This window comes from Myotis daubentonii, chromosome 5 (genome assembly GCF_963259705.1).
Source record: "Myotis daubentonii chromosome 5, mMyoDau2.1, whole genome shotgun sequence".
NCBI classification, from domain to species: domain Eukaryota; kingdom Metazoa; phylum Chordata; class Mammalia; order Chiroptera; family Vespertilionidae; genus Myotis; species Myotis daubentonii.
The window spans coordinates 59,615,950-59,639,317 of NC_081844.1; the positions used below are offsets into that span (position 1 = coordinate 59,615,950).

A 23,368-nucleotide genomic window follows, 5' to 3' on the forward strand; every position below is an offset into this window, starting at 1 on the left:
CTCTTTTTAGTCCCTTATGGAAAGTTATCTTCTTCCTACCAGTCCTTTTTTTTTTAAATTTTTTGTTGTTTTGTTTATTAATCCTCACCTGAGGATATTTTTCCATTGATTTTTAGAGAGAGTGGAAGGAAGGGGGAGACACAGAGAGAAACATCGATGTGAGAGAGACACATCAATTGGTTGCCTTCCACATGGTCCCCGCTCCCCAACTGAGTCTAGGGATCGAGCCTGCAATCCAGATATGTACATGCCCTTGACCGGAATCGAACCCAGGATCCTTTAGTCCATGGGCCGATGCTCTATCCACTGAGCCAAACTGGTTAGGGCAAGCAGTCTTAATGTTTCTTAATGTTTTCTATCCAAGTCTCTTAAGGTTGGGTATGTTGTATGCCATCTATAATTCTCAGTTTCCTCATCTGTACAATTAGAATAATTATACCACTGTGCTGGGATTAAATATGCAGATAATGTAAAGGCTTAACACATGAAGTGTAATAATTGTTTAATATGCGTGTTTATCTTTTATTGTCATCATACTTGTTTCAAAGTTTTGATACCTTTTTGTGTTGATATTTTTAAAAATGACAGTTATCTTATGTAATGATTTTAAACTAATTACACACAAATCTGGTTGCTCTCTATGATTAAATTTGATCATAGATGTTGCAGGTATCCAGTTATGATTTTAGAAGCCTGGGCAGTAGATACTCAATTTTATGTTAGAACATAAAATTAGTTAATGTTGCATAACATATCTCTTGTTAATTGCAGCTCTCCTTTATGAATTACTGTATGAGAAGGTATTTAAAACTGATGTTAGTAAAATCTTGATGGGACTCAACACTGCTGAAGTAGCTGGTGAAAGCCACAGTGAAATATCAGATTCAGAGGATGATAGTTGCAGGTAAGAATGAATTTAAATTCTAAGATATCTTTATAGTGCCGTACAAAGAAACAATTCAGTAAATGATTCTGCAAGGAGTTCCCTGAAATTGAAATATTACGGTATTCCTAAAATATACCCATCTGCAGTAGAAGGTTCTTTATCTCTGCCACTAATTTTACCTCATTTCTTCTAAGGAACTGTTACTTTTAAAAACTTGTTTTGGGTTGGAAAGCATCTAATTCTATGTAATCTGGATGTGTATATGTGGAATAGATTTGGTCTACCTATATCTGTGGTATTATAAAATTTTAAGGTTAAGCTGTCAATTGTTTGCGTATTCAGTGCTAAAAGAATGGCCATTTTGATTTCCTTGACTTTCTTTTGTTTTCTTAAATAATGCCACCTCTTTTTCTTTTTAGATAATAAAAATCCCAAATTAGGGTATAGTGTGGGAACAGCTCTGGATAATGCTTTTGTTTAGGTTGTGAATAAGCACTTTTTGAGTCTATGATATTCCCCCCCCCCCGCCCCCCCGCCCCACAGTTCGTATAAACTGGTGGATAAGAGCTTGGGCTGTATACTTCCAAACCTGGTTTCAATACTGGCTTCCTGCCAACTTACTAGACTTGGGGAAAATTACTTAAATTCACTAAGAAGCCTCAATTCTGCATCTGTAAAATGAGATATATTAGTAGTTCCTCAAAGGGCAGAATCCTCCTATATAATAAAAGCCTAATATGCAAATAGACCGAATGGCAGAACGACCGGTGACTGTGATGTGCACTGACCACCAGGGGGCAGATGCTTAATGCAGAAGCTGCGTGCAGGCCCCAGGCCAGCCAAGGTGGGTGCCAGCAGGGGCCCCTAATTGCCCCGCCAGTCGCCCCACAGTCACCCTGATCACCAACCAGGCCTAGGGCCCCTACCTATGCACGAATTTCGTGCATCGGGCCTCCAGTTTATAATAATTAAATGAGATAACACGTAAAGTGCACAAGCTAGTTCCTAAATATAGTGTCCAACATGTTTTTATCAATAATAAGAATACTAGAGACCTAGTGCACAAAATTCGTGCACGAGTAGGGTCCCTAGGTCAGTCTGGCGATCAGGGCCGATATGTGGGTCGACTGGCGGGTGGGGCGATCGGGGGGCCCCCACTGGCACCTGCCTTGGCTGGTGGTCTGGCGCCGCCCGCTCATCGGCCCTGACCAGGGGCAGCTCCTGCGTTGATCATCTGGCCTCTGGTGGTCAGTGCACGTCAAAGCCACTGGTCATTCCGCCATTCGGTTGATTTGCATATTAGGGTTTTATTATATAGGACTAGGGGCCCGGTGCACGAAATTCGTGCACTGGGTGGGTGGGGGGAATGTCCCTCAGCCCAGCCTGCCCCCTCTCACATACTGGGAGCTCTCAGGCGTTGACCCCCATCACCCTTCAATCACAGGATCAGCCCCTTGCCCAGGCCTGATGCCTCTGGCCTAGGCGTCCGGCCCAGGCAGCGGGGACCTGCAGTGGCAGTGGGGGGAGGGGGGGGCGCCGCGATCGCGCAGGCTCCGCCCCTGCCCCTGCAGGACGTCTCTGGCTGAGGCGTCCGGCCCGGGCAGCGGGGACCCGCAGCTGCAGCGGCCCCACGATCGTGGGCTTCGCTTTAGGCCCAGGCAAGGGACCCCTAGCTCCCGGGTCTGCCAGCTTCGACCGTGCCCAGCTCCCATTGCTGGCTCCACCCCTGCTTCCTGCTATCACTGGCCAGGGCGGAAAAGGCACCTGATTCTCCAATCATGGCTGGGGGGCAGGGCAAAGGCGGCCCCAGGGCCGCCTTTGCCCTGCCCCCCAGCTCTTAGCTCCCCCCTGGGTTTCCCATCACTGTCAGTGGCAGGGGGCTTCTTCCTGCTTTCCCTTTCGCCTCCCTGCATTGTGCCTACATATGCAAATTAACCGCCATCTTGTTGGCAGTTAACTGCCAATCTTAGTTGGCAGTTAATTTGCATATAGCCCTGATTAGCCAATGAAAAGGGTATCGTCGTATGCCAATTACCATTTTTCTCTTTTATTAGTGTAGATATTTTATAGCAACTAATCATATTCCAATCCTAATGAAGTTAAACTATTATTGCTGTTGTATCTTAAATAGGAAACCCTCCTACTGGGTGTTACATACTGTGAAACTAGAGAAAGAAATGAAAATTGATATCTAATTCTTTATTAAGTACTTAATTATCTTTTTATCTGTAATTCAAGGCATTTCTTAAATTTTTCTAATCCTGATTGAAAAATTGTCTACCATTTCTTTATAAGAAAGAAATGAACAGTTAGGTTAGAATCTGGGTCTGCCTTTATAAGTTTAATGCTAGAATGGACTGACTTTGCACAAGGAAAAATTTTACTCCATGGTCCTCTCCAGCACCTCTCTGATTAAGACATGTCATTGAACATAGGAGAAAGTTAATTAGGGAAGGTGTGCTCATTATAATGCTGTTTTTCTTTTTATACTTTACTATTGTAGCTTTTTACTATTGTAACATTGGAGCCTTTCTCGTTAACTTTTTGCATTATTACAGATTTCTTGTGTCATATCTGGCTTAGGGAAGACAAGGCTTCAAGTAGGGAAGAATGCTATATAACCATGGCACAATAGATAGGCATAGTGTGATAGCAAGGAGGAAAGACTAGGGATTTTGTTATACTCTTGTGCCTGGATTCTTTTCGCATTCACAGCGCTGAAGTACTGGAAATTATGGGTGCTTTTTAAAAATCTAGACACTGGCTACTTGGAGTCTCTTGAAGATTGCTGCATTTAAGGGTACAGACTTGGGAAATTGTCCCAAAGACTAGAAATTGATTTTATGGAGTGTTGGACAGAAGAGTACAGGTGGCTCCTCACCTCATCTCCCATTCTACTTGCCATCACTCTGTTCCAGCCTTGCCAGCCAGTCCTTGTCCACACCAGGGTCTTTGCACTTGATTTCTCTTTTTTCTGCCTGGAATACTGAGTAGACTTATGGTTTGCTATCTTGTTACCTTTAATTAGTTATTCAAAAAGACATCTCAACAAGTTCTTTCCTCATCCCACTTTTTATTATTTGAGCCTATGGCTCAACACTTTAATTTTTTCCTAACATCCCCAATAGCACTTATTAGTATTAGCATACTGAATATGGTTTGCATTCATTATCACTAGACTGTACATCTTTTTGTAGTGGAATATTTTGTTTAATGGATCATCATCTATGTATCGAAAGGAAATTTTTCTACATTGAATGTTTTATAAACCCAATTATTCTACTTACCTGAATTTCAGTTTATTTGTTTGTTTTATTGAGCCAGTAAGAACTACTGATAAAAGTCTTTGAATTATATTTTATAAGTCACACACACACACTTGCACACTTTATTTTTTGTATATTTTTTAATCCTCACCCAAGGATATTTTTTCATTGATTTTAGAGAGAGTGGAAGGGAAGGGGAGAGACAGAGAGAGAGAAACATCCATGTGAGAGAGACACATAGATAGGTTGCCTTCCGTATACGCCCTCACCAGGGCCAGGGCTCAAGCCTGTAACCTAGATACGTGCCCTTGAGTGGAATTGAACCCAGGACCCTTTAGTCCAGCAGTCACCAACCAGTGGTCTGGGGACGCTGGGGGTCTGTGAGGTCCGAAAGGTTGGCTACCGCTGTTTTAGTCCACAGGCCAACGTTCTGTCCACTGAGCCAAACTGGTCAGTGCCACTTGTGCACTTTATTAAAATTTGTAAAGTCTCATTGGAAGATAGCTTTGACTTTGTGGAATATAACTCTGACTTCTGATATTTTTATGTGAAGTTAGAATAAATTAATTGCATGTGAACACATTTTGTACTAATTATGGTTATGTTTTTTCCTTTATAGGAGAAAAACTACCACCGCTAATGATGTAAATGGATTTAAAGCTCTGTCAAGTGATCAGGTATTTTTTTCTAAAGGTCTTAACTTGTTCTTCAATATAAGAGCTTATAAAAGTGTAGTCTTAATATTTTTAATCTTTTCTGGTACATTTTCAATAGAGTCAGGCGTATCTAACTAGTACATTTTTCAGCAACTTAGTAATTTTTGAAGTTTTCTTTTGATTTTATTCTTGTACATATGTCAAACAAAAATGTTTTATTTTTTTAATCCTGACTTTGTTTGTTTAGCACCTGAAAAACAATGGGAACTCCCAAAGCCTTCCTTTGTCTAGAAAGGTTCTTAAGTCACTCAATCCAGCGGTTTATAGAAATGTGGAATATGAAATTTGGCTCAAGTCTAAACAAGGTGAGTTTAAAAATCTGCATTTTCCATAAATTTGTTTTGTAGCACTTGAAAATAATTAAGTCAACTTGATATTATTCTGATATTATTTACAGCCCAACAGAAACGTGATTATTCCATTGCTGCTGGCTTACAGTATGAAGTTGGGGATAAATGCCAAGTAAGTGATTATATAGAAGAAAAGATCTTACCTGACATCTTATTATAATAGGAACCAAGTAAACAGATAAGTTTGAATTTATTGTTAATTTGGAATTTTAGAATATATTTTTTCATGTATACATTTTCATGGTTTTAAATATTTAGCATTTTGATTCATTTGAATACATTACCAAAATTGTATGTATCTAAAACCATGGCATCCTGTCACATGATCTTTAAAAAAAAAAATCTAATTTTTGATATTCCTTGCTTCAAAGAAGTTAGAGTTACATTTTAGATAGTTTCATTACAGTTAGCAAATATTTTATAATTGGTTCAAGCTTGATATTATAAGTCAGTTTGTTTTGCTTATAAGAGTTATCCTGGAAAATTGAGAGGTACATAATGTTTTTCTAAAAAAAAAAAAAAAAAAAAAAAGATGTATCTTTTTATTGATTTCAGAGAGGAAGGGAGAGGTAGAGAGAGAGAGAGAAACATCAATGATGAGAGAGAATCATTGATTGGCTGCCTCCTGTACGCCCCAATCTGGGGAGATTGAGCCTGAAACCCAGGCATGTACCCTGACTGGGAATCAAACCATGATCTCCTGGTTCATAGGTTGATGCTCCTACTGAGCCAAGCCAGCCAGGTGGTACATAATGTCTTTTGGTTGAATTAAGAAAGTAAAGTGGACTGACAATAAGAGATTTTCATTTACTTTGAATAAACTATTGCTCTGGATTTAAGTAGCAGATTATTAAAGGGGAAAGTTGGATTAGATCAGTTTATTTTTGCTTAATCCTAACCGGAGGATATTTTTTCCCTTGCTTTTTAGAGAGAACGTAGAAGGGAGGGAAGAGGGGGGAAAGAGAGGGAGAGACAGACACACATCAATGTGAGAAAGACACATCGATTGCTTCTCGAACGTGCCCTGACTGGGGGTGGGGAGTGAACCTGCAAACCAGGTACATACCCTTGACTGAGAATCGAATCCGAGACCCTTTGGTGTGCAAGGCGATGCTCTAACCCAGCGGTTCTCAACCTGTGGGTCGGGATCTCTTTGGGGGTCGAACAACCCTTTCACAGGGGTCGCCTAAGACTATCGGAAAACACATATATAATTACATACTGTTTTTGTGATTAATCACTATGCTTTAATTATGTTCAATTTATAACAATGAAAATACATCCTGCATATCAGATATTCACATTATGATTCATAACAGTAGCAAAATTACAGTTATTAAGTAGCAACAAAAATAACTTTATGGTTGGGGGTCACCACAACATGAGGAGTGATTTTGCACCCCCCACCCCCACCCCCACTCCCTGCTGAGCAATGTCTGCAGACATTTTTTTGTTTTCTAACTGTGAAGATGCTACTCACATCTAGTGGGTAAAGGCCAGGGATATTACCAAATATCCTACAGTGTACAGGGACACCCTTTCCCACTTCCCATGGCAGAATTATCTGGTCCAAAGTGTCAAAAATGCCAAGTGTAGAGAAACTCTGGAAAAGGTAATTTCCTAAGGTGCCTTTTCTGTTGTTTATGATAAAAATGGACTATTTCCAAAATAAAAGCAATCCACATACACAAGAATTAATTGGAAGATAATTTTCATCAAAATGGCTTCCATCAAAAAGTGTTGCCTTTTGCCCTGGCCAGGTGGCTCAGTTGGTTGGAGCGATATCCTGTACACCAAAGGTTTGGGGTTTGATTCCTGGTCAGGTCACATACCTAGGTTGTGGGTTTGATCCCTAGTCGGGGCATGTATGGGAGTCAACAATCAATGTTTCTCTCTCACATTGATGTTTCTCTCTCCGTTCCTCCCTCTCTTCCTCCCTTCCTCCCTCCTCCCTCCCTCCCTGCCTCCCTCCTTCCCTGACCCCCTTTTTTTCTTCCTCTGAAATCAATAAAAACATATCCTCAGGTGAGGATTAAAAGGAAAAAAGTGTTTGCCTTTTCAAAACTACCTTACAATAGCCCTTGACAAACATTTCTCCTTGACTTGTGGGGGAAACACTAATTTCCTTTATTATAAAGTGGTTTGTGAAAAGTATCTGATTGACCAGGATTATATCTGTACACTTTTGAGCACTTTTCATAGTGTTCTGGTTCTGGGGTATTTGAAAGGAAGAAGAGGATGTAATTCATTTAGGTTCTTCCTTATGGGATTGTCAGAATTGTGAAATCTTTGAAGGGAACAAAAGAGAAGAGTAAAACCAAGGCTGAGTATTCCCCTTCCTCCCCACCCCTCAACAGAGAAGAGAAGATGGCTTATCTTACGCTGCAGCACTAAAGTTTTGTTACTCATTGTTTCAAACCATGCATATCTTCTTTGAGGTTGCAGTTACTTTTGGTAGATGCCATTAATAAGGTAGATGATAAAGCAGATACCTGTTTTAATTTTTTCTATTTTAGAGTATTTTGATTCTAATTCTACTACTTTAACTTGGATAAAATTTAATTGAAACTTTATTGTGTAAACTGCTAGGAGTCAAAGATGACTTGTTTACTCAGGTGAACATGTAAGATACAGTTTTAACTTTTGATAAAAAACTTCAGGAAAATATTTTTGGTTGTTAAAGAGAGGAAGGCAAAGTGTCCTATTTTGGTTTGTGAAGAACGAAACCTCAGTTAGAGGACTTTGTTTACTAATAAAAGTATGAGGGTACTCAAAGCCATGCAACATGCGTGGGCTCTTAGTGCTCCTGCTGTAGTCATGCCAGATCCCCTATTCACTGTGTATTGTTTGATTATAGAAACACCTCAGGGCTTACTCTCCTATCACAGTTTACTCTTGGAAAATACCATGTAGAGAACAGATAACAGATCTATTTTTAGGGAGGAGAAAGGTCACAGTTGCACATAGTAATTATAATAATACTGTCGCGTCCTTCATGTATATGATACATACCTCATTCCATCTCCATGAGTCCTATGACTTTGCTACTATTATTAGCCTTATTTTGCATATGAAGACACTGAAGTATGAGAAGTAACTTGCCCAAGGTCATATTGCCGGTAAGTAAAAATGCCAGGCCTGGAATCCTGGTTGTGTTGTGCCACAGTCCTGACTTTCAGGACCAGGACAAGATGCCTCTCTTGTTAGGAGCCTTAATAGATGTTGCTACTACTTCTTGAACTATTTAGGATAGTAATTTAGAACAATTTTGGAAGGGTAAACACAGAGAAACATATTATTGTATACTGTTTTGAAATTAGTTTTCTGTTTAACAATATACATTTCATTTTCTCTTTAATTGAAACAATAAATTTTAAAAACTGATCATCAATGCAAGGAAGCAGATGACTGATCTTACTGGAATTGTTCAACAGGTTAGGTTGGATCACAATGGAAAATTTTCTGCTGCAGACCTTCAAGGGGTTCATTCTGAGAACGGACCAGTTTTGGTTGAAGAAGTTGGAAGGAAGTATGTACTGCTCTTCAACTAAGGCATTTACTGTCTTTTCAACTTGCCTCATGTAATCACGAGCATTTCAAAATGGCTTTGTGCATTTTCAGATTCACTTAAAGGTGTTGCCTATGTGTAGAAATATTTGTTCAGAGCTTTTGAAAAATAGAGTTTAAATTTAGTCTTTTGCATGATGATATAAAAGAAAACTCATTTTGCCCGTTACTGTTTAAAATGTGCCATTCTTCACAAAGGCAGTTTGGGAAATTGACTATTTTATAACTATAAAGTGGGAGCTTTGGAGGATAGAGATCATATTCATTCCTAATATTATTTGGTACTGAATTGCATGTAATTAATTATAAATAAATGTCAGATGGAGTAAAATTTTATGGTAGATTTACAATGTTACTTTAGAATACCTTTTATTTTAGTTGCTGCTGCCCTTATTAGAGATAAAGGTAGTAAGTCACACCTAAACTTTACTATGGAAAACTTCAATCATACATAAATGTCAGGAGCATAGTGCAGTGAACTCTAATATACCATCATCCTGGTTCATCAGTTAACAGCATTTAGCAGTCTTTCCTAATCTATTTTCCCTAACCCTTTTTATAAATGGAATTGGAATAATTCAAAAAATTCAGACGTTATACCATTTCTCATAGACATGTAGGTACTTTTATGTGTCTCTAGCACAGTAAGGGCTCCTGCCTCTCCCCACCTGAATGACAGTACCATTATCACAGCTAATAGCAATCATTCCTCGAATCTTTTGCTTCGATTGTGATTTAAGGCCTTTTTGTCTTCTGGTATTTTTGGGTTTGAAAACATGCTTTTGATTTATGTTATCTTTTACTTATTAGAATTACATCTGGGTTGCTAAATGGCTTTGTTTGTACTTTATTTTTAATATAAGAACTAAAGCTGGAAATTTTTATGTAAGTTACAAATAAAATAGCTATGCTGAATACTTAAGTAGATATTGTTACTATGAGCATTTTAAATTATTACATGTCTTTTTCTTCCTTTTGAAGGCACTCACTGAAGACCCTCAAACCACCTCCCTCAGAAAGCTGGAACACCGTGTCAGGGAAGAAGATGAAAAAACCTACCCCTTCTGGACAAAATTTCCATTCTGGTAAGAGCACATCAAGTTATTCTTTTTGAGGGGAGGGGTAAAGATACGTGGCATTGTTGATCATAGGAAATTATGAGGTATTTTTGGATTCTTGTTACAGATGCAGATTATAGAGGGCCAAAGAATTCAAGCAAGACAGTAAAAGCTCCATCAGCACTACCTCCTCGACTCCAGCACCCTTCGGGAGTAAGACAGCATGCATTCTCTAGTCATTCTGCAGGGTCACCGTCTCAGAAACCCTCTAGTGAGCACAAGAATCTTAGCAGGACACCTTCACAGATCATAAGGTAAGAGAGGGGCATTTTCTTTTATTTGCCCCATTTCATGCTTTTAGTTATAGAATAATATTAAAAGTATTGTTGATAAAATACTATGTGAGGATTTCAGTTCTTCATAGTTCTCTTTAAAGAAATAAAGTAACTTTGCAGAGTAAGTCATCTTTATTTTATTTATTTATTTATTTATTTATTGTCTAAAGTTTTACATGTGTCTTCCTTTTCCCCAATTGACCCCCCCCCCCCCAATTTGTCTCTTTTTTTCTTGTTAATCAAATGATGTTGATCATTATAGTCCACATATGAGTGAGATGATGTGATATTTATCTTGCTTATTTTGCTTGGCATAATGCTCTCTAGTTCCATCCATGCTGTTGCAAATGGTAAAAGTTTCTTCTTTTTTATAGCAGCATAGTATTCCATTGTGTAGATGTACCACAGTTTTTTCATCCACTCATCTGCTGATGGGCACTTATGCTGTTTCCAAATCTTAGCTATTGTAAATTGTGCTGCTATGAACATAGGGGTGCATATATCCTTTCTGATTGGTGTTTCTGGTTTCTTGGGATATAGTCCTAGAAGTGGGATCACTGGGTCAAATGGGAGTTCCATTTTTAACTTTTTGTGGAAACTCCATTACTGTCTTCCACAGTGGCTGCACCAGTCTGCATTCCCACCAGCAGTGCAGGAGGGTTCCTTTTTCTTCACATCCTCACCAGCACTTGTCATTTGTTGATTCTTAAAAAATTTTTATTTTTTTTATTGATTTCAGAGAGGAAGGAAGAGGGAGAGAGAGATAGAAACATTCACAATGAGAGAGAATCATGGATCAGCTGCCTCCTGCAAGTTCCCTACTGGGGATCGAGCCCACAACTGGGGCATGTGCCCTTGACTGGAATTGAACCTGGGACCTTTCCGTTCACAGGCCTACTCTATCCACTCAGCCAAACCGGCCAGGGCTGATTTGTTGATGATAGCCATTCTGACAGGTGTGAGATGGTATCTCATTGTTGTTTTGATTTGCATCTCTCAGATGATTCATGACTTTGAGCATGTGTTCATATGTCTCTGGGCCTTCTGTATGTCCTTTTTCGAAAAGTGTCTATTTAGTAGATCCTTTGCCCATTTTTTGATTGGATCGTATATCTTCCTTTTGTTAAGTTGTATGAGTTCTCTGCAAATTTTGGAGATTAAACCCTTATCAGAAATATTATTGGCAAATATGTTCTACCATTCAGTGGGCTTTCTTGTTGTTTTGTTGATGGTTTCTTTTGCTGTGCAGAATATTTTTATTTTGATGTAGTCCCATTTGTTTATTTTCTCCTTAGTCTCCATTGCCCTAGGAGCTGTGCCTATAAAGATATTGCTGCAACATATGTCTGCTATTTTGCTGCCTATGGAGTCTCGTAGGATTTTTATGGTTTCCCGTCTTACATTTAAGTCCTTTAGCCATTTTGAGTTTGTTTTTGTGTATGGTGTAAGTTGATGATCTAGTTTCATTTTTTTGCATGTATCTGACCAAATTTCCTAGCACCGTTTATTGAAGAGACTGTCTTGACTCCATTGTATGCTCTTGCCTCCTTTGTCAAATATCAATTGAGCATAATGGCTTGGGTCGTTTTCTGGGTTCTCTGTTCTGTTCCAGTGGTCTATATGTCTGTTTTGGTGCCAGTACCAGGCAGTTTTGAGAACCGTCACTTGGTAATATAGCTTGATATCTGGTATTGTGATCCCTCCAACTTTGTTGTTCTTTCTCAGGATTGCTGTGGCTATTCGGGGTCTTTTTTTAATTCCAGATGAATTTTTGGAGAGTTAGTCATTATTTTTAAATAATTTTCCCCCCCAATGATTTGGGAGATCTTAGCCAGGTCTTATTCTGGCACTTAATAGTTGTCTGGTAGTTTGTTATAAGTTAAATACTGAATCCAAATGGCATTTCTAATTTCTTGGAGGGTGAGGATGTTTTCCTTGATATAGGAACTTAAATCAATTAAGATGGTTTACTTTGTTCTAATAACTTTGTATTGTTTGGGTTAATGTGTCTAATACCAAATGGAGCTACAAGTTGAGGTTCATGTAATCATGATTATCAGCATTCTTTTTTTTTTTAAATATATTTTATTGATTTTTTACAGAGAGGAAGGGCGAGAGATAGAGAGTTAGAAACATCGATGAGAGAGAAACATCAATCAGCTGCCTCCTGCACATCTCCTACTGGGGATATGCCCGCAACCCAGGTACATGCCCTTGACCGGAATCGAACCTGGGACCTTTCAGTCCGCAGGCCGACGCTCTATCCACTGAGCCAAACCGGTTTCGGCATGATTATCAGCATTCTGACTGAATATCCAGACACAGGTGAACTTCAGGGTCATAATTTCCTGTATTATGGATTTTATTTTTTTCTTAATCTGCCCTTCCATGGAGTAGTTTATATCCCTTTAAAGAAGCTTTATTTGAGAGGGTGTGTCTTAAGTGGAGGCTGTTCTTTTCATGCAAATGTGGCCATGTCTCTGGGCACTGCAGCCCTTCTAGGTGACTGTGACCTGTGCCTCTCTCTCCCCTATTATCTGAACAGCTGTAGCATCAGCTTATGTGCTTGACAAGTTCTAGTCTTTAGTTCCTTTATTTTTGGCATTTGGGCATTTCCCTTTCTTGGGATATACTTAACATTTTTTCATTAAAGATCGTTTATATAACATAACATCTTCAAGACAATTGTAGGTTCTTAGGCTGACATGTTACTATTACTGTGTTAGTTTCCTGGGGCTGTTGTAGCAAGGTACCACAAACGGGGTGGCCTAAAACAACAGAAATTGACTAAATTCTGGAGGCTAGAATTCTGAACTCAAGTTGTTACTAGGGACATGCTGTCTCAAAGACTCCAGGGGATAATCTGTTCCATGCATCTCTCCTGCTTCTGCTGTTGCGTGTAGTCCTCTCTGTGCAGGGACAATCCCGGCCCATGGTGGGTGACCTCTCCCAACAGACAGAATTTGTGCTCATTAATCAACTAGTTATGGATGAAGTCTGTTGTTTGGATATTGACCAGACTCCACTAGCATTTGGTGGCATCTAACTCAAGGCAGGCAAAGTATCTAGGAGATCTGACTTATTTTGAATATAGACTTTGGAAACCTAAAAATGTGAAGTAAACATAGGAAGGTCATAGATAGAAATGAATTTTATTTTTTTTAATAGACTGGAAAAGAAGCATTTTTTCCCCTTGAATACAAGGAAACTCTATACTCTTCAGTGTCTTGAAGATTAAAAAAGAAAATACACATGGGCTACTAAATGGCTAATTTGAAATACACTTTTGTTTACCACAAACAATTTATATCCAGTATGTTTCTGCTGTTGAATCAATCCTATCTCCTAGGCATTGGTAGAATGATCAGACAGATATGAAATGTCTCTGTAGCCTTAGGATCAGTTTCTGCTTTGTGTGTTAGCTGTATATTACTTGGTATATGAAACATGATGGCAGAAGGCAGTACGTAATACATAGACATGAAGCTTTAGAGAATGTTTGCCATTGTGATTGATTACATAGGAACCTATTTGTATTTGCAGTTAGTATGCCTTCTCCACTGTATGTATGGAGTGGATTTTATTATTAAAAGAAATTTAGAGACTGCTGATGATCAAATATTTAAAGTAAGACTTAAAAAAATTAAGTCTAGAATTTTATAGTTAACAGTCCCCTGGATTTAAGCCCATTAGAGTTTATCTTTCTAATGTTCAACGCATTAGTTTTGAATTATTCTACTTACAGAACAGAATCTTAATGTTAGTCATGAGACCCCTCATGACCTCTCACCTTTCATTTCTTTCTCATTTGTCTCTTTCTTTGAAAAAAAAAAAAAGTGTAATAAAAACCAAGCAGGGTTGCTGTTTGTGGTTGCATTATGTGAATGCTGAAAATGATAGTAATATCACTGCTGAATATTTTTCCTACAGTTAGGTGCAAATAGGGAGGATTTGGTTCTCTTTGTAGTGGGTGAGGATAAGATGGACAGTTTTGGTGACAGGATGGACATGGTATAAGGTTGTGTTAACTTTCCAGACTGCTGGCATTTGCTGAGTCCTCTTTGGAGTCTTCTGTGACTGGGGTTTGAGAAGGACTGGTCAAAGATTATGAGGGTCCATTTTGCTCCCCTGCTTTTTTCCCCCAGTACTGTTGGGGTTACATTTGCCCTGTTGGAATTAGGGTGTGATTTTTAAGTGGGACTATCGAAGGGCAAAGTGGCTGTTCCTTATGTCAGATGTAAAAAAATCACTTCCCACTTTTGTTCGGATTATATGTTCAGATTGTGACAACGAATTTTTCCTTTAGGTTTTGACTTTTCGTTTCCCACTGTTGTGAAACTGTTAGACATGGTGGAAATAGTATTCATATTGCCTATAATTACAAGTCATACAAAATCAATAGGAATGTGTTATATGCTACTAAGTTGTATTCATGAATTTTTTTTCATCCTTGTTTGACCAAAATTATACTGAGATGTGGTTAGTATCTAGCCTGGCACATTTTAATATTTCTTCTTTGTAGCTTTACATCTCCCTTGGTGGTATCAAAAAGCAGAGGATGGTCCTCTTGTTTCCTTTGATGTTGCCCTTTACTTTGAACTGAGAAGCAGAATGCTTTTGAGACCTAAACTAATAACTTTCCCTTTCTTTTGAAAGTGAATTCTTATGAAAGTATTAAAATGTGGGGTAAAGAAATATATTCAGTACTTAAATTTCTGCTCTGAAGAAAAGGAAAAAAAAAACCCTCAATTATTTCTGTATCACTTTTTTTTTCTACCTCTCCCTATTGTAAGTTTATCTTCTTGATTCTGTTAATGTAGCGTGCATGATGCTACAGGAGATTCCGTTTGGTAAACATTTATTAATCAGGTTGCCAAAAGGTCTATGGTCACTGTGTAGCAAAATTAGTCAAATATTTGTATTGACAAAACAGGTTATTTTATTTTAGGTAATCAATACATTTGCCTTTTTTTGTGTGACAAAAATGTTTTATTTAACAGAAAACCTGATCGTGAGAGAGTTGAGGATTTTGAGCACGCCAGTCGAGAACCTAATTATTTTGGCCTCTCCCCAGAAGAGCGCAGAGAGAAGCAAGCTATAGAAGAATCTCGATTACTTTATGAGATTCAAAACCGAGATGAACACGCTTTCCCAGCCCTTTCTGTATGTATAAAAAGAGATTTTAAAAGTTATTGGTTTGAAATCTCTCCTTAGTAGAAGTTAACTCTTGAACAACATGTGTTTGAGCTGTGTGGGTCCACTTACAATGCAGATTTTTTTTCAGTAACTACAGTTGGCCCTCTGAATTCCCCTGGTTCCCCATCTGCAGATTCAACCACAGAATCTGTGCATGTGGAAGACTAGCTGTGTGCATTCTTTTAGGTCATTTTATATAAGGGACTTGAGCATCCATGGATTTTGGTGTCTGTCTGGAGTCCTGGTACAAATTCCCTATGTAATACTGAAGGCACCTAGAGCTAAGTTTTTGGGGAGTTAAAGTTATTCACAGGTTTTCGATTGCCTGGGAGAAGTTGGCACCCCTAAGTCCCATGTTGTTTAAGGGTCAACTGTAGTTTTTATATTAAACCGTAACTTTATATTAATCTAGAAGACTAATAATTTGTAAACTGAAGGGTACCTTGCCCTGGCTGGTGTGGCTCAGTTGGTAGAGGCATCATCCCGTATATCAAAAGACGTGTTCCTGTCAGGGCACATGCCTAGGTTGCTGGTTAGGTCCCTGGCTCTGGTTGGAGTGTGTGCCGGAGACAACTGATCGATGTTTCTCAGACATCAATGTTTTTTTTTCTCTCCTCCCATCCCCACGCTCCCTTCCCTTCTAAAAATCAAAGAAAATGTCTTTGGGAGAGGATTTAAATAACAACAACAAAAAAATAAACTGAATGTAATCGTCCCTCCTTTTCATGAGGAATGTGAAGTCTAAAGATATTAGTTGGTGTTAGAGCTGAGGCAAGTAAATTGGTTAGCTCACTTCTAGGTTAGTATTTTGAATTAAAATATGTTGCTAGCCAAAGTAACAAGATACATTTATATTCAGTTAAGCTACATCCATAAAATCAGAAAGTCTTTTCAGTGTTCCTTATTAAACACACCAGCACCTAAAATTATATATAGTAAGAGCTGCTCGGTGTTTGCTGTTGGAGGTGGAAGTACATGGAATCTGGTGTCTTTGCCCTTGCTCTGTGTTTGACACGGCTGTGATGGATGCTTCTCTGATGAAAGAGATGGTCTCTATCTTTAGGTTTCTTCTTCTTTTTTTAAAAAATATATTTTTATTGATTTCAGAGGGAGAGGGAGAGAGAGACATCAATGATGAAAGGGAATCATTAATCGGCTGCCTCCTGCATGCCCCCTAATGGGGATCGAGCTCACAACCTGGGCATGTGTCCTTGACCAGTATTGAACTGAGACCCTACAGTCCACAGGCCAAGGCTTTATCCACTGAGCCAAACCAGGTCGGGCTCTTTAGGTTTCTTAATTATTTTGGTGGAGTCAGAAGGGGAAACAGTTCTCATGTAGAGTGAAGTCAGTGGTCTGTGAAGAGGGTTCATTGGCAGGATAGGGGAAAGTGATTCAGTTTGGGACACTGGAAACCATGGTCTTTTAAGTACTGGAAAGTGGTACTAAATGACATGTGATCCAGAATGTTGGTTGGACACCTTTTCTCAACAGTAGATTAAACAAAATGAAATGTTACAGTATACCGATGTAAAACATTAAATAATGTCCCTCACACTCAATTATCTGTCCACTGGCCTCTGTGGAATCTTTTTAGAGGTGTGAGATGCTTGGTTGAAAACAGCTCCTCTGGACTAATAGTTCAGTCTGGCATAGGGTTTGGAGCTTAGGAATTATTGGAAAAAGTGCCCACATCCATATGTGAATTAGACATGGGTTGTGTGTTAAGTATATTTATCTTTATGTAACATGTTATTTTCCCATAATATTTAGATTTTAAAAAAGGCACAAATCAGTTAAGCTTGTATTCATAGTTTTTTGTCCATTTTCAGTTAGTGAATGGTAAGAATATGACCACTGTATTGTAGGAATACAATGTGAAATTTTTGATTGTCAGAATGGAGTCATGCTCATCATTTTTAGATTACTAGTTGACAGTTGGAATCCTGTCTTCTAGTAAACTCCTGTCACAAAAGGCTAAGATCCTCTTCTCAGCTCTGTGCAATATTTACTTAGTACCAGAACAGGAGAGGATCTTCAGTGATAATTTAGCTTGAAAACCTGACTTATTCCAGTCCCTTTGTTACACCAATTACAAGGTTAGATCTCATGCAGAACTTACATGATTTGCTGAGGGTCAGTAGCATTTCAGTGAATAACAATCACAGTGCACTGTATCTGTTAATTTGCACTTGGGTATCTTTTCCCCCCAAAGTACTGTGGCTCTATAATAGCTGTTTTTGAAGGTTTGTATGAAGGGTGCTTGCTATTTGTGCAAAGAATGAAAGTATAAATTACAAGATGAAAGTTTGGTCAGAGCAGCTTTCCCAAATAAGGATACGAAGAAGGGTTAAAATAATTTAGGCCAAAGGTCTGTCTGATTGCGTAATACTTACACTTATTAATAAGCCTATAACTATAGAGGACATAAGTATGAATCTTAAGCCCTATTTTTGGAAGTATAAAGACACAGCTATGAATTTTGAGATTTTTAATCAGATGTACAAAGAGTATATTTATGGGTAAATCTTTAACACAAAGTGTTGGGTTTTGTTTATTTGAAGAGCTCATCAGTCAGTCAGTCATCTTCTCAGAGTAGCAATCCATGTGTCCAGAGAAAATCATCATATGTGAGTGATAGAAAAGGAAACAGGCGGAGAATGGATACCGAAGAACGAAAAGATAAAGGTATGTTACTTCATCATTTGAAAGCATGTACTGGAGTTCCGTGTCTGGTTTAAAGTCATCCATTGGAAAAAGAACCGTTTTAAAATCATTGAGCAGTTTAATGCCATATATCTCACTGTTGCTGACTCAGGCTAACACTCCTTTAAATAAATATCATTCTGAAAACTGTATTTTCACCGACTAAACATGATGCAAATAGTACTTTTGGCTTTCTTTATTTTTATATTTTGTTTTTCTGTCTTCAAAGTGGCTGATGCTGTCTTTTTTTTTTTTTTTTTTTTTTTTTAATCTTGATCTGTTATAGACTCTAGCCATGGACATACCCACCTGGATAAAAAACCTGGGCCAAGCACATCAGAGGTAAATGTTTTAAATACTAATTGCATCTTTTCATTTTCCTTGTAACACTGTGATAATAATATATCAGGAAGAAGCAGTAGGAGATGGTGACTTCATTTGATAACTGTTAGGGAAGTAGAAAAGTAGAGAAAAAATGGGGAAAAGATAGTAGTGCTTGAGGAGGATTCACTCACAAATTGTAACCATTTCTTGTAGGGTACATTATGATGACCTTTCTGAATTGGTTGGAAGTAGCTTTTCCAATAATCTAAAGTAGAATGAGATTAAAAAAAAAATCTCCACCTGAGGATATGTTCATTGATTTTAGAGAGAGGAAAGGAGAAAAACATTGATGTGTGTGAGAGAGAAACATTGATTGGCTGCCACCTGTAAGTGCCCGACCAGTAATTGAACCCGTAACCTTTTTGGTGCATGGGACGACACTCTAACCAACTGAGCCACCTGGCCAGGGCAGTAGGTTGAGGTTTTTAAAGGAAAAGTGTGCTCTTTGAAACTACGTCCCCAATAAAAATGTCCCAGTAGTTTGATATAAAGATGTGCAGGTAGTATTACTATCTGATGAAGACCAGATGTAATTGAAAAAGAGATAGTGAGAGGGTTCAATCAGGTGCAGGTAGAGTGAACAATAAAGGCAACCACTATGATCCTAGAATGTGGGTGGGTGTTTGAAATACAAAATTATGCATTTATTTTGTTTGTTTTTTTTGCTTCTAAAGAATATTAGTGATGATAAGTGTGCAAGAATTTCATCACCATCAAAGTCAAAGAAATTAGAGTGCCCACCTCCTGCAGAACAAGTAAGTACATTGTTGCATCTTACATAGAAGGCTCTCTTCTCTTAGCTCTGTATTTGATAACATTTAAAAACAGAAAACATCTATATAGAAAATGGGAGGATATATTTTAACATCATAATTTGGATATCTGTGATTTTTTATAATGCTGTTGTTTAGAATGTTCCCAGTTTTTTTGGGTATTATTTTTAGATATACTATTTTTTGGACATAGAAGTCATTCTTCTGAATTGATTTTGAATAAGTTTATATTTGGTGGGTTGGCTTGAAAATTTGATTTTTGGAAATTTCTACTTTAAAAACTTTTCAGTTGTCTGCATTCTTAACAGTTATTTTATAGATGGTAGGGAATGTAATGGTTAGACTGTACTAAAGAGATTAGAAAAAAAAATGTTTAAAGAGCCATATCACCAACTTTTGAATTTAATGATGAAGAAACCTGAGTTCCAGCAGGCATTTTGATTCTTGGTCTAATACAGGCGTAGAGAAAGGTTGTAGTCTTTGCCTTTCAGTTAACATCCTTATGTCAGTTGGAAAGCATATTCAGTTTTGTGGCATGTCTTCATGTGAAGAACTATTCTTAGTAATTCATGAATTTCAAAGTGATTTCAATGGTTTTGCTTCCTTGCCTTAAAAGCATTGTGTTCAATGCTTCAAAGTTTGTTTCTAACTCTGCCAATGACTTCTGTGACTTTCGGCAGGCAATCCCTGGTTAGGATCAAATTTGTTTGTGTGGGATTTTTAGCCACTGTGCTTTTTTTCTTTCATTTATAAAACCAGAAAAACCATTTATATAGAAGCTGCAGTAGAAAGGTAGGCAACTCAGAGTACATTTGGTGGTTAAAATGAACTCGATATCTCTTTCCACCCTTTCTCTTTGAAGAAGCCAGCAGAACATGTGTCTTTGTCAAATCCAGCTCCCCTTCTGGTTTCTCCAGAGGTACATCTAGCTCCTGCGGTGCCTTCTTTACCAGCCACTGTGCCAGCCTGGCCAAGTGAGCCTACATCTTTTGGACCAACAGGTTAGTTACTAGGTTTTTTTGTTTTTGTTTTTGTTTTTAAAATATATTTCTTTATTGGTTTCAGAGAGGAAGGGAGGAGGAGAAAGAGATAGAAACATCAATGATGAGAGAGAATCATTGATTGGCTGCCTCCCGCACGCCCCCTACTGGGGACTGAGCCCGCAACCCAGGCATGTGCCCTTAGCCGGAATCGAACCTGGGACCCTTCAGTCTGCAGGCTGATGCTTTATCCACTGAGCCAAGCCGGCTAGGGCAAGTTACTAGTTTTAAATATCCAATGACCCATCCAACATAAGCTTTCCAAGTTAGAGACTTCAAATGCTCGAGTGAGAGCTTGACCTCAGAGTAAGGTTAGCTATATGGAGCCTCTTTTTGCAATCCTCTGCTCTTCTCTGCTTCCAGTGTGGAGTTCATTTGAGATATGCCCTCAACATCCCAGGAGGAAGATGTGGGAGCTGGTTATCTCCACTGGTTTGCTTTGGTTGCTCAGCACTGACACCAAAGTTTCATTCCCCATGGACCAGTTCTAATGACCCTCATTGAACCCTTTGCCAGGCTCTGTGCACATATGTTTGTAAGAGCTACACTCAGACCACATTGATGCAGAGCTTGTTTCCTGGGTTCATTTTCTCCTGTATGTCAGGAGGGTTAATATAGCATTCTTTACTTTTTAGCTTAATGTAAAGATATTTGTAGAAAATTATTTTCATCTTTTTATAGTTTTTTATTTCTTTTCTTTTGTAGGTGTCCCTGCTCAAATCCCCGTTTTATCAGTGACACAGACCCTGACCACTGGACCTGATTCTGCTGTGTCCCAAGCTCATTTAACACCCTCTCCAGTTCCTGTGTCAATACAGGCAGTTAACCAGCCCTTGATGCCTTTGCCTCAGACACTGAGCCTTTACCAAGACCCACTCTACCCTGGGTTTCCTTGTAATGAAAAGGGAGATAGAGCCATTGCACCACCTTATTCACTGTGTCACACTGGGGAGGACCTGCCTAAAGGTGAGCTGCTTCTCCAAGTTAAAACTGATTTTATTTGTCATGTACTGATACAGGTTCAGTGAGAGATGTAAGTAGAGGTCAGAGGTCATGTTGTCATATTAGTCTCTACTTGGGAAAGGATAGCAGAGGTTTGGCTATTAGTCACTCACTCTCTGCTTCAGCTTGTGTTTGATTGGATTATGTTTTTTTATGTGTTTGGTAGCTGCACCCTGATCTCCACACCTCCCCCCCACCCCGTCATTTTTTAAAGAACTGTTTAAAACCATTTTGAATTAATAACCAAATAACTAAACATTTACTGCCTTTTTCCATCATTAATTACTCAATGAAAAAATTATAGGGAACGAATATAATAAATAATAGCTGTCATTACAGTACTACATGCAACAATATATATATTTTTAAAAGAATTCTTTTTAAATTTGCCTGTCCCCTTTTCTTTAAAGGTGCAAAATTTCGTAAGTCTAGAAAAGGTAATGCAGTGACTGTCTATATGCTCCCTATCTGGATTTTTGTGGATACTTTTGTTTTATTATGCAGTGGCTTGATGTTTGAGTCTGTGAGTAAACTTGGCTAATGTCAAATGAATACCTTAGCTGATATTATCCTATTAATCTTACCTTAGTAATGAGTTAGGTTTATGTTGGCTTTACCTTTAACCCCCAACATTTTTATTTCATAGTATTTTAAATCCCAAGGAGAAGTTGAAAAGGAAATACAGTGAACACCTGAGTTTCCTTCACAAAGAGTTAATTTAAATCAGATAAAAATCTCAATTTAAGGTATTTTGGAACTTAGTTGTAAGTAGCATAGACAAAGTATATTGAACCTGGAATTACCCTATAGAAACAGAGCCTAGTTTTGGTTATATTAGTTTTTTCCCCATGTTTTATAGCACAGGCTAGAGAAAACAATTCTAGTGGGTAAAAATGTCTTTAGAACTATATATTGTTTGAGAATAATGAAAAAAAGCTTTTGAATGTATAATTATATTGAGTGATGATTGTTATTTATTTTTAGATAAGAATATTCTTCGATTCTTCTTTAATCTTGGTGTAAAGGTATTTACATTTTATCATTTTAAAATTATTTTCAAGTAAACAGATTTAAATTCTAATTATTTAATTATCCTAAGAGTAAATACCCTAAGATTTACTAAACCTCATTATCTTCAGTACTAGCATTTTCAGAATCGTGCAGTATGTCTCTTTTTGGTGGTGATTGGGGCTCCAATTTTTGGTTGGTTTTCCTTTTAATGGGCAGTGATTTAACCCTGTGAGTATGTTTAGGAGATGCCTCTGTCCCTGGGTGGCCTAGTGGAAATAACCCTCACTGAGGGATTAAGTGAGCCACCTGGGTTTGAAGTTCTCCATCACTTTTTAGCTGGTTAGCTCTGGACAAGTCATTTAATGTATCTGAGTCTAGCTTTTTGAATTTATGGAACGAGGGTAGCATTCTTCGACTTGCCTCATTGTTTAAAGGTTCAAGGAAATACCATGTAAAAGTACCCCTATAGAAGGTGGGGTGTTCACTAGTGGAGTGGAGGTCTCCTTTAGGAAGTGGTCAGTCAAACAATAGTTTGTCTTAGAGAGGCTGGGGAACTCTTTGTCCTTGTCAGTGCTGTGTTGTCTCCTGTCTTGGATTGATTTCTGTGGGTCCTAGACTGTTAAAATATGAAATGAAGTGCCCTACTGTAGCCTACTGACCAGTTCATAAAAGGAGACTTGGTTACTTTCACCATCTACTGCATTTCTTTGCCTAAATTTGTATTTATCTAGTTAATTTTGGCTCTGGCTAAAGGTAGCCACTTAGCTGGTAAATTGTGTGTGTGCGTGTGCGTGTGTGTGTGTTTTGGTCTTTTGTTGATAACTTTGTAGGCAAAGGATTTGACATACTTCATTTTCAGTATCACCCTTCTCTGATTAGGAGTCTCACTTTTATCTTTGGGGAGTGCTCTGTGGTCTCCTAGAACTGTGGAGTGCTAACCTTGGGGGTCATCTACTCCTATACTAGATTTTTCTGGTAGAGCAGGTCCAGACCAGTTATTTAGTTGGCATGGGTCACACACAGTGAGCTAGCGATAGAACCAAAATACAAATGCAAGTCGAGCTAAACAGCCAGGGAT

At 38.3% G+C, this 23,368-nt stretch overlaps 1 protein-coding gene across 4 annotated transcripts in view; it reads left to right on the plus strand.

The window, feature by feature from the left end:
* OTUD4 (OTU deubiquitinase 4) overlaps positions 1 to 23,368 on the plus strand; it is a 52,267-nt gene that overhangs the window by 18,624 nt on the left and 10,275 nt on the right. For all 4 annotated transcript variants that reach the window (XM_059697921.1, XM_059697923.1, XM_059697924.1 and 1 more), the window contains 14 exons: positions 772 to 904; positions 4,772 to 4,829; positions 5,056 to 5,173; positions 5,266 to 5,330; positions 8,653 to 8,747; positions 9,767 to 9,870; positions 9,971 to 10,157; positions 15,179 to 15,341; positions 17,939 to 18,062; positions 18,367 to 18,422; positions 19,139 to 19,219; positions 20,100 to 20,238; positions 20,983 to 21,243; positions 22,264 to 22,304. In XM_059697921.1, the coding sequence (XP_059553904.1) occupies positions 772 to 904; positions 4,772 to 4,829; positions 5,056 to 5,173; positions 5,266 to 5,330; positions 8,653 to 8,747; positions 9,767 to 9,870; positions 9,971 to 10,157; positions 15,179 to 15,341; positions 17,939 to 18,062; positions 18,367 to 18,422; positions 19,139 to 19,219; positions 20,100 to 20,238; positions 20,983 to 21,243; positions 22,264 to 22,304 (1,625 nt within the window). The remainder of the gene's footprint in view (positions 1 to 771; positions 905 to 4,771; positions 4,830 to 5,055; positions 5,174 to 5,265; positions 5,331 to 8,652; positions 8,748 to 9,766; positions 9,871 to 9,970; positions 10,158 to 15,178; positions 15,342 to 17,938; positions 18,063 to 18,366; positions 18,423 to 19,138; positions 19,220 to 20,099; positions 20,239 to 20,982; positions 21,244 to 22,263; positions 22,305 to 23,368) is intronic.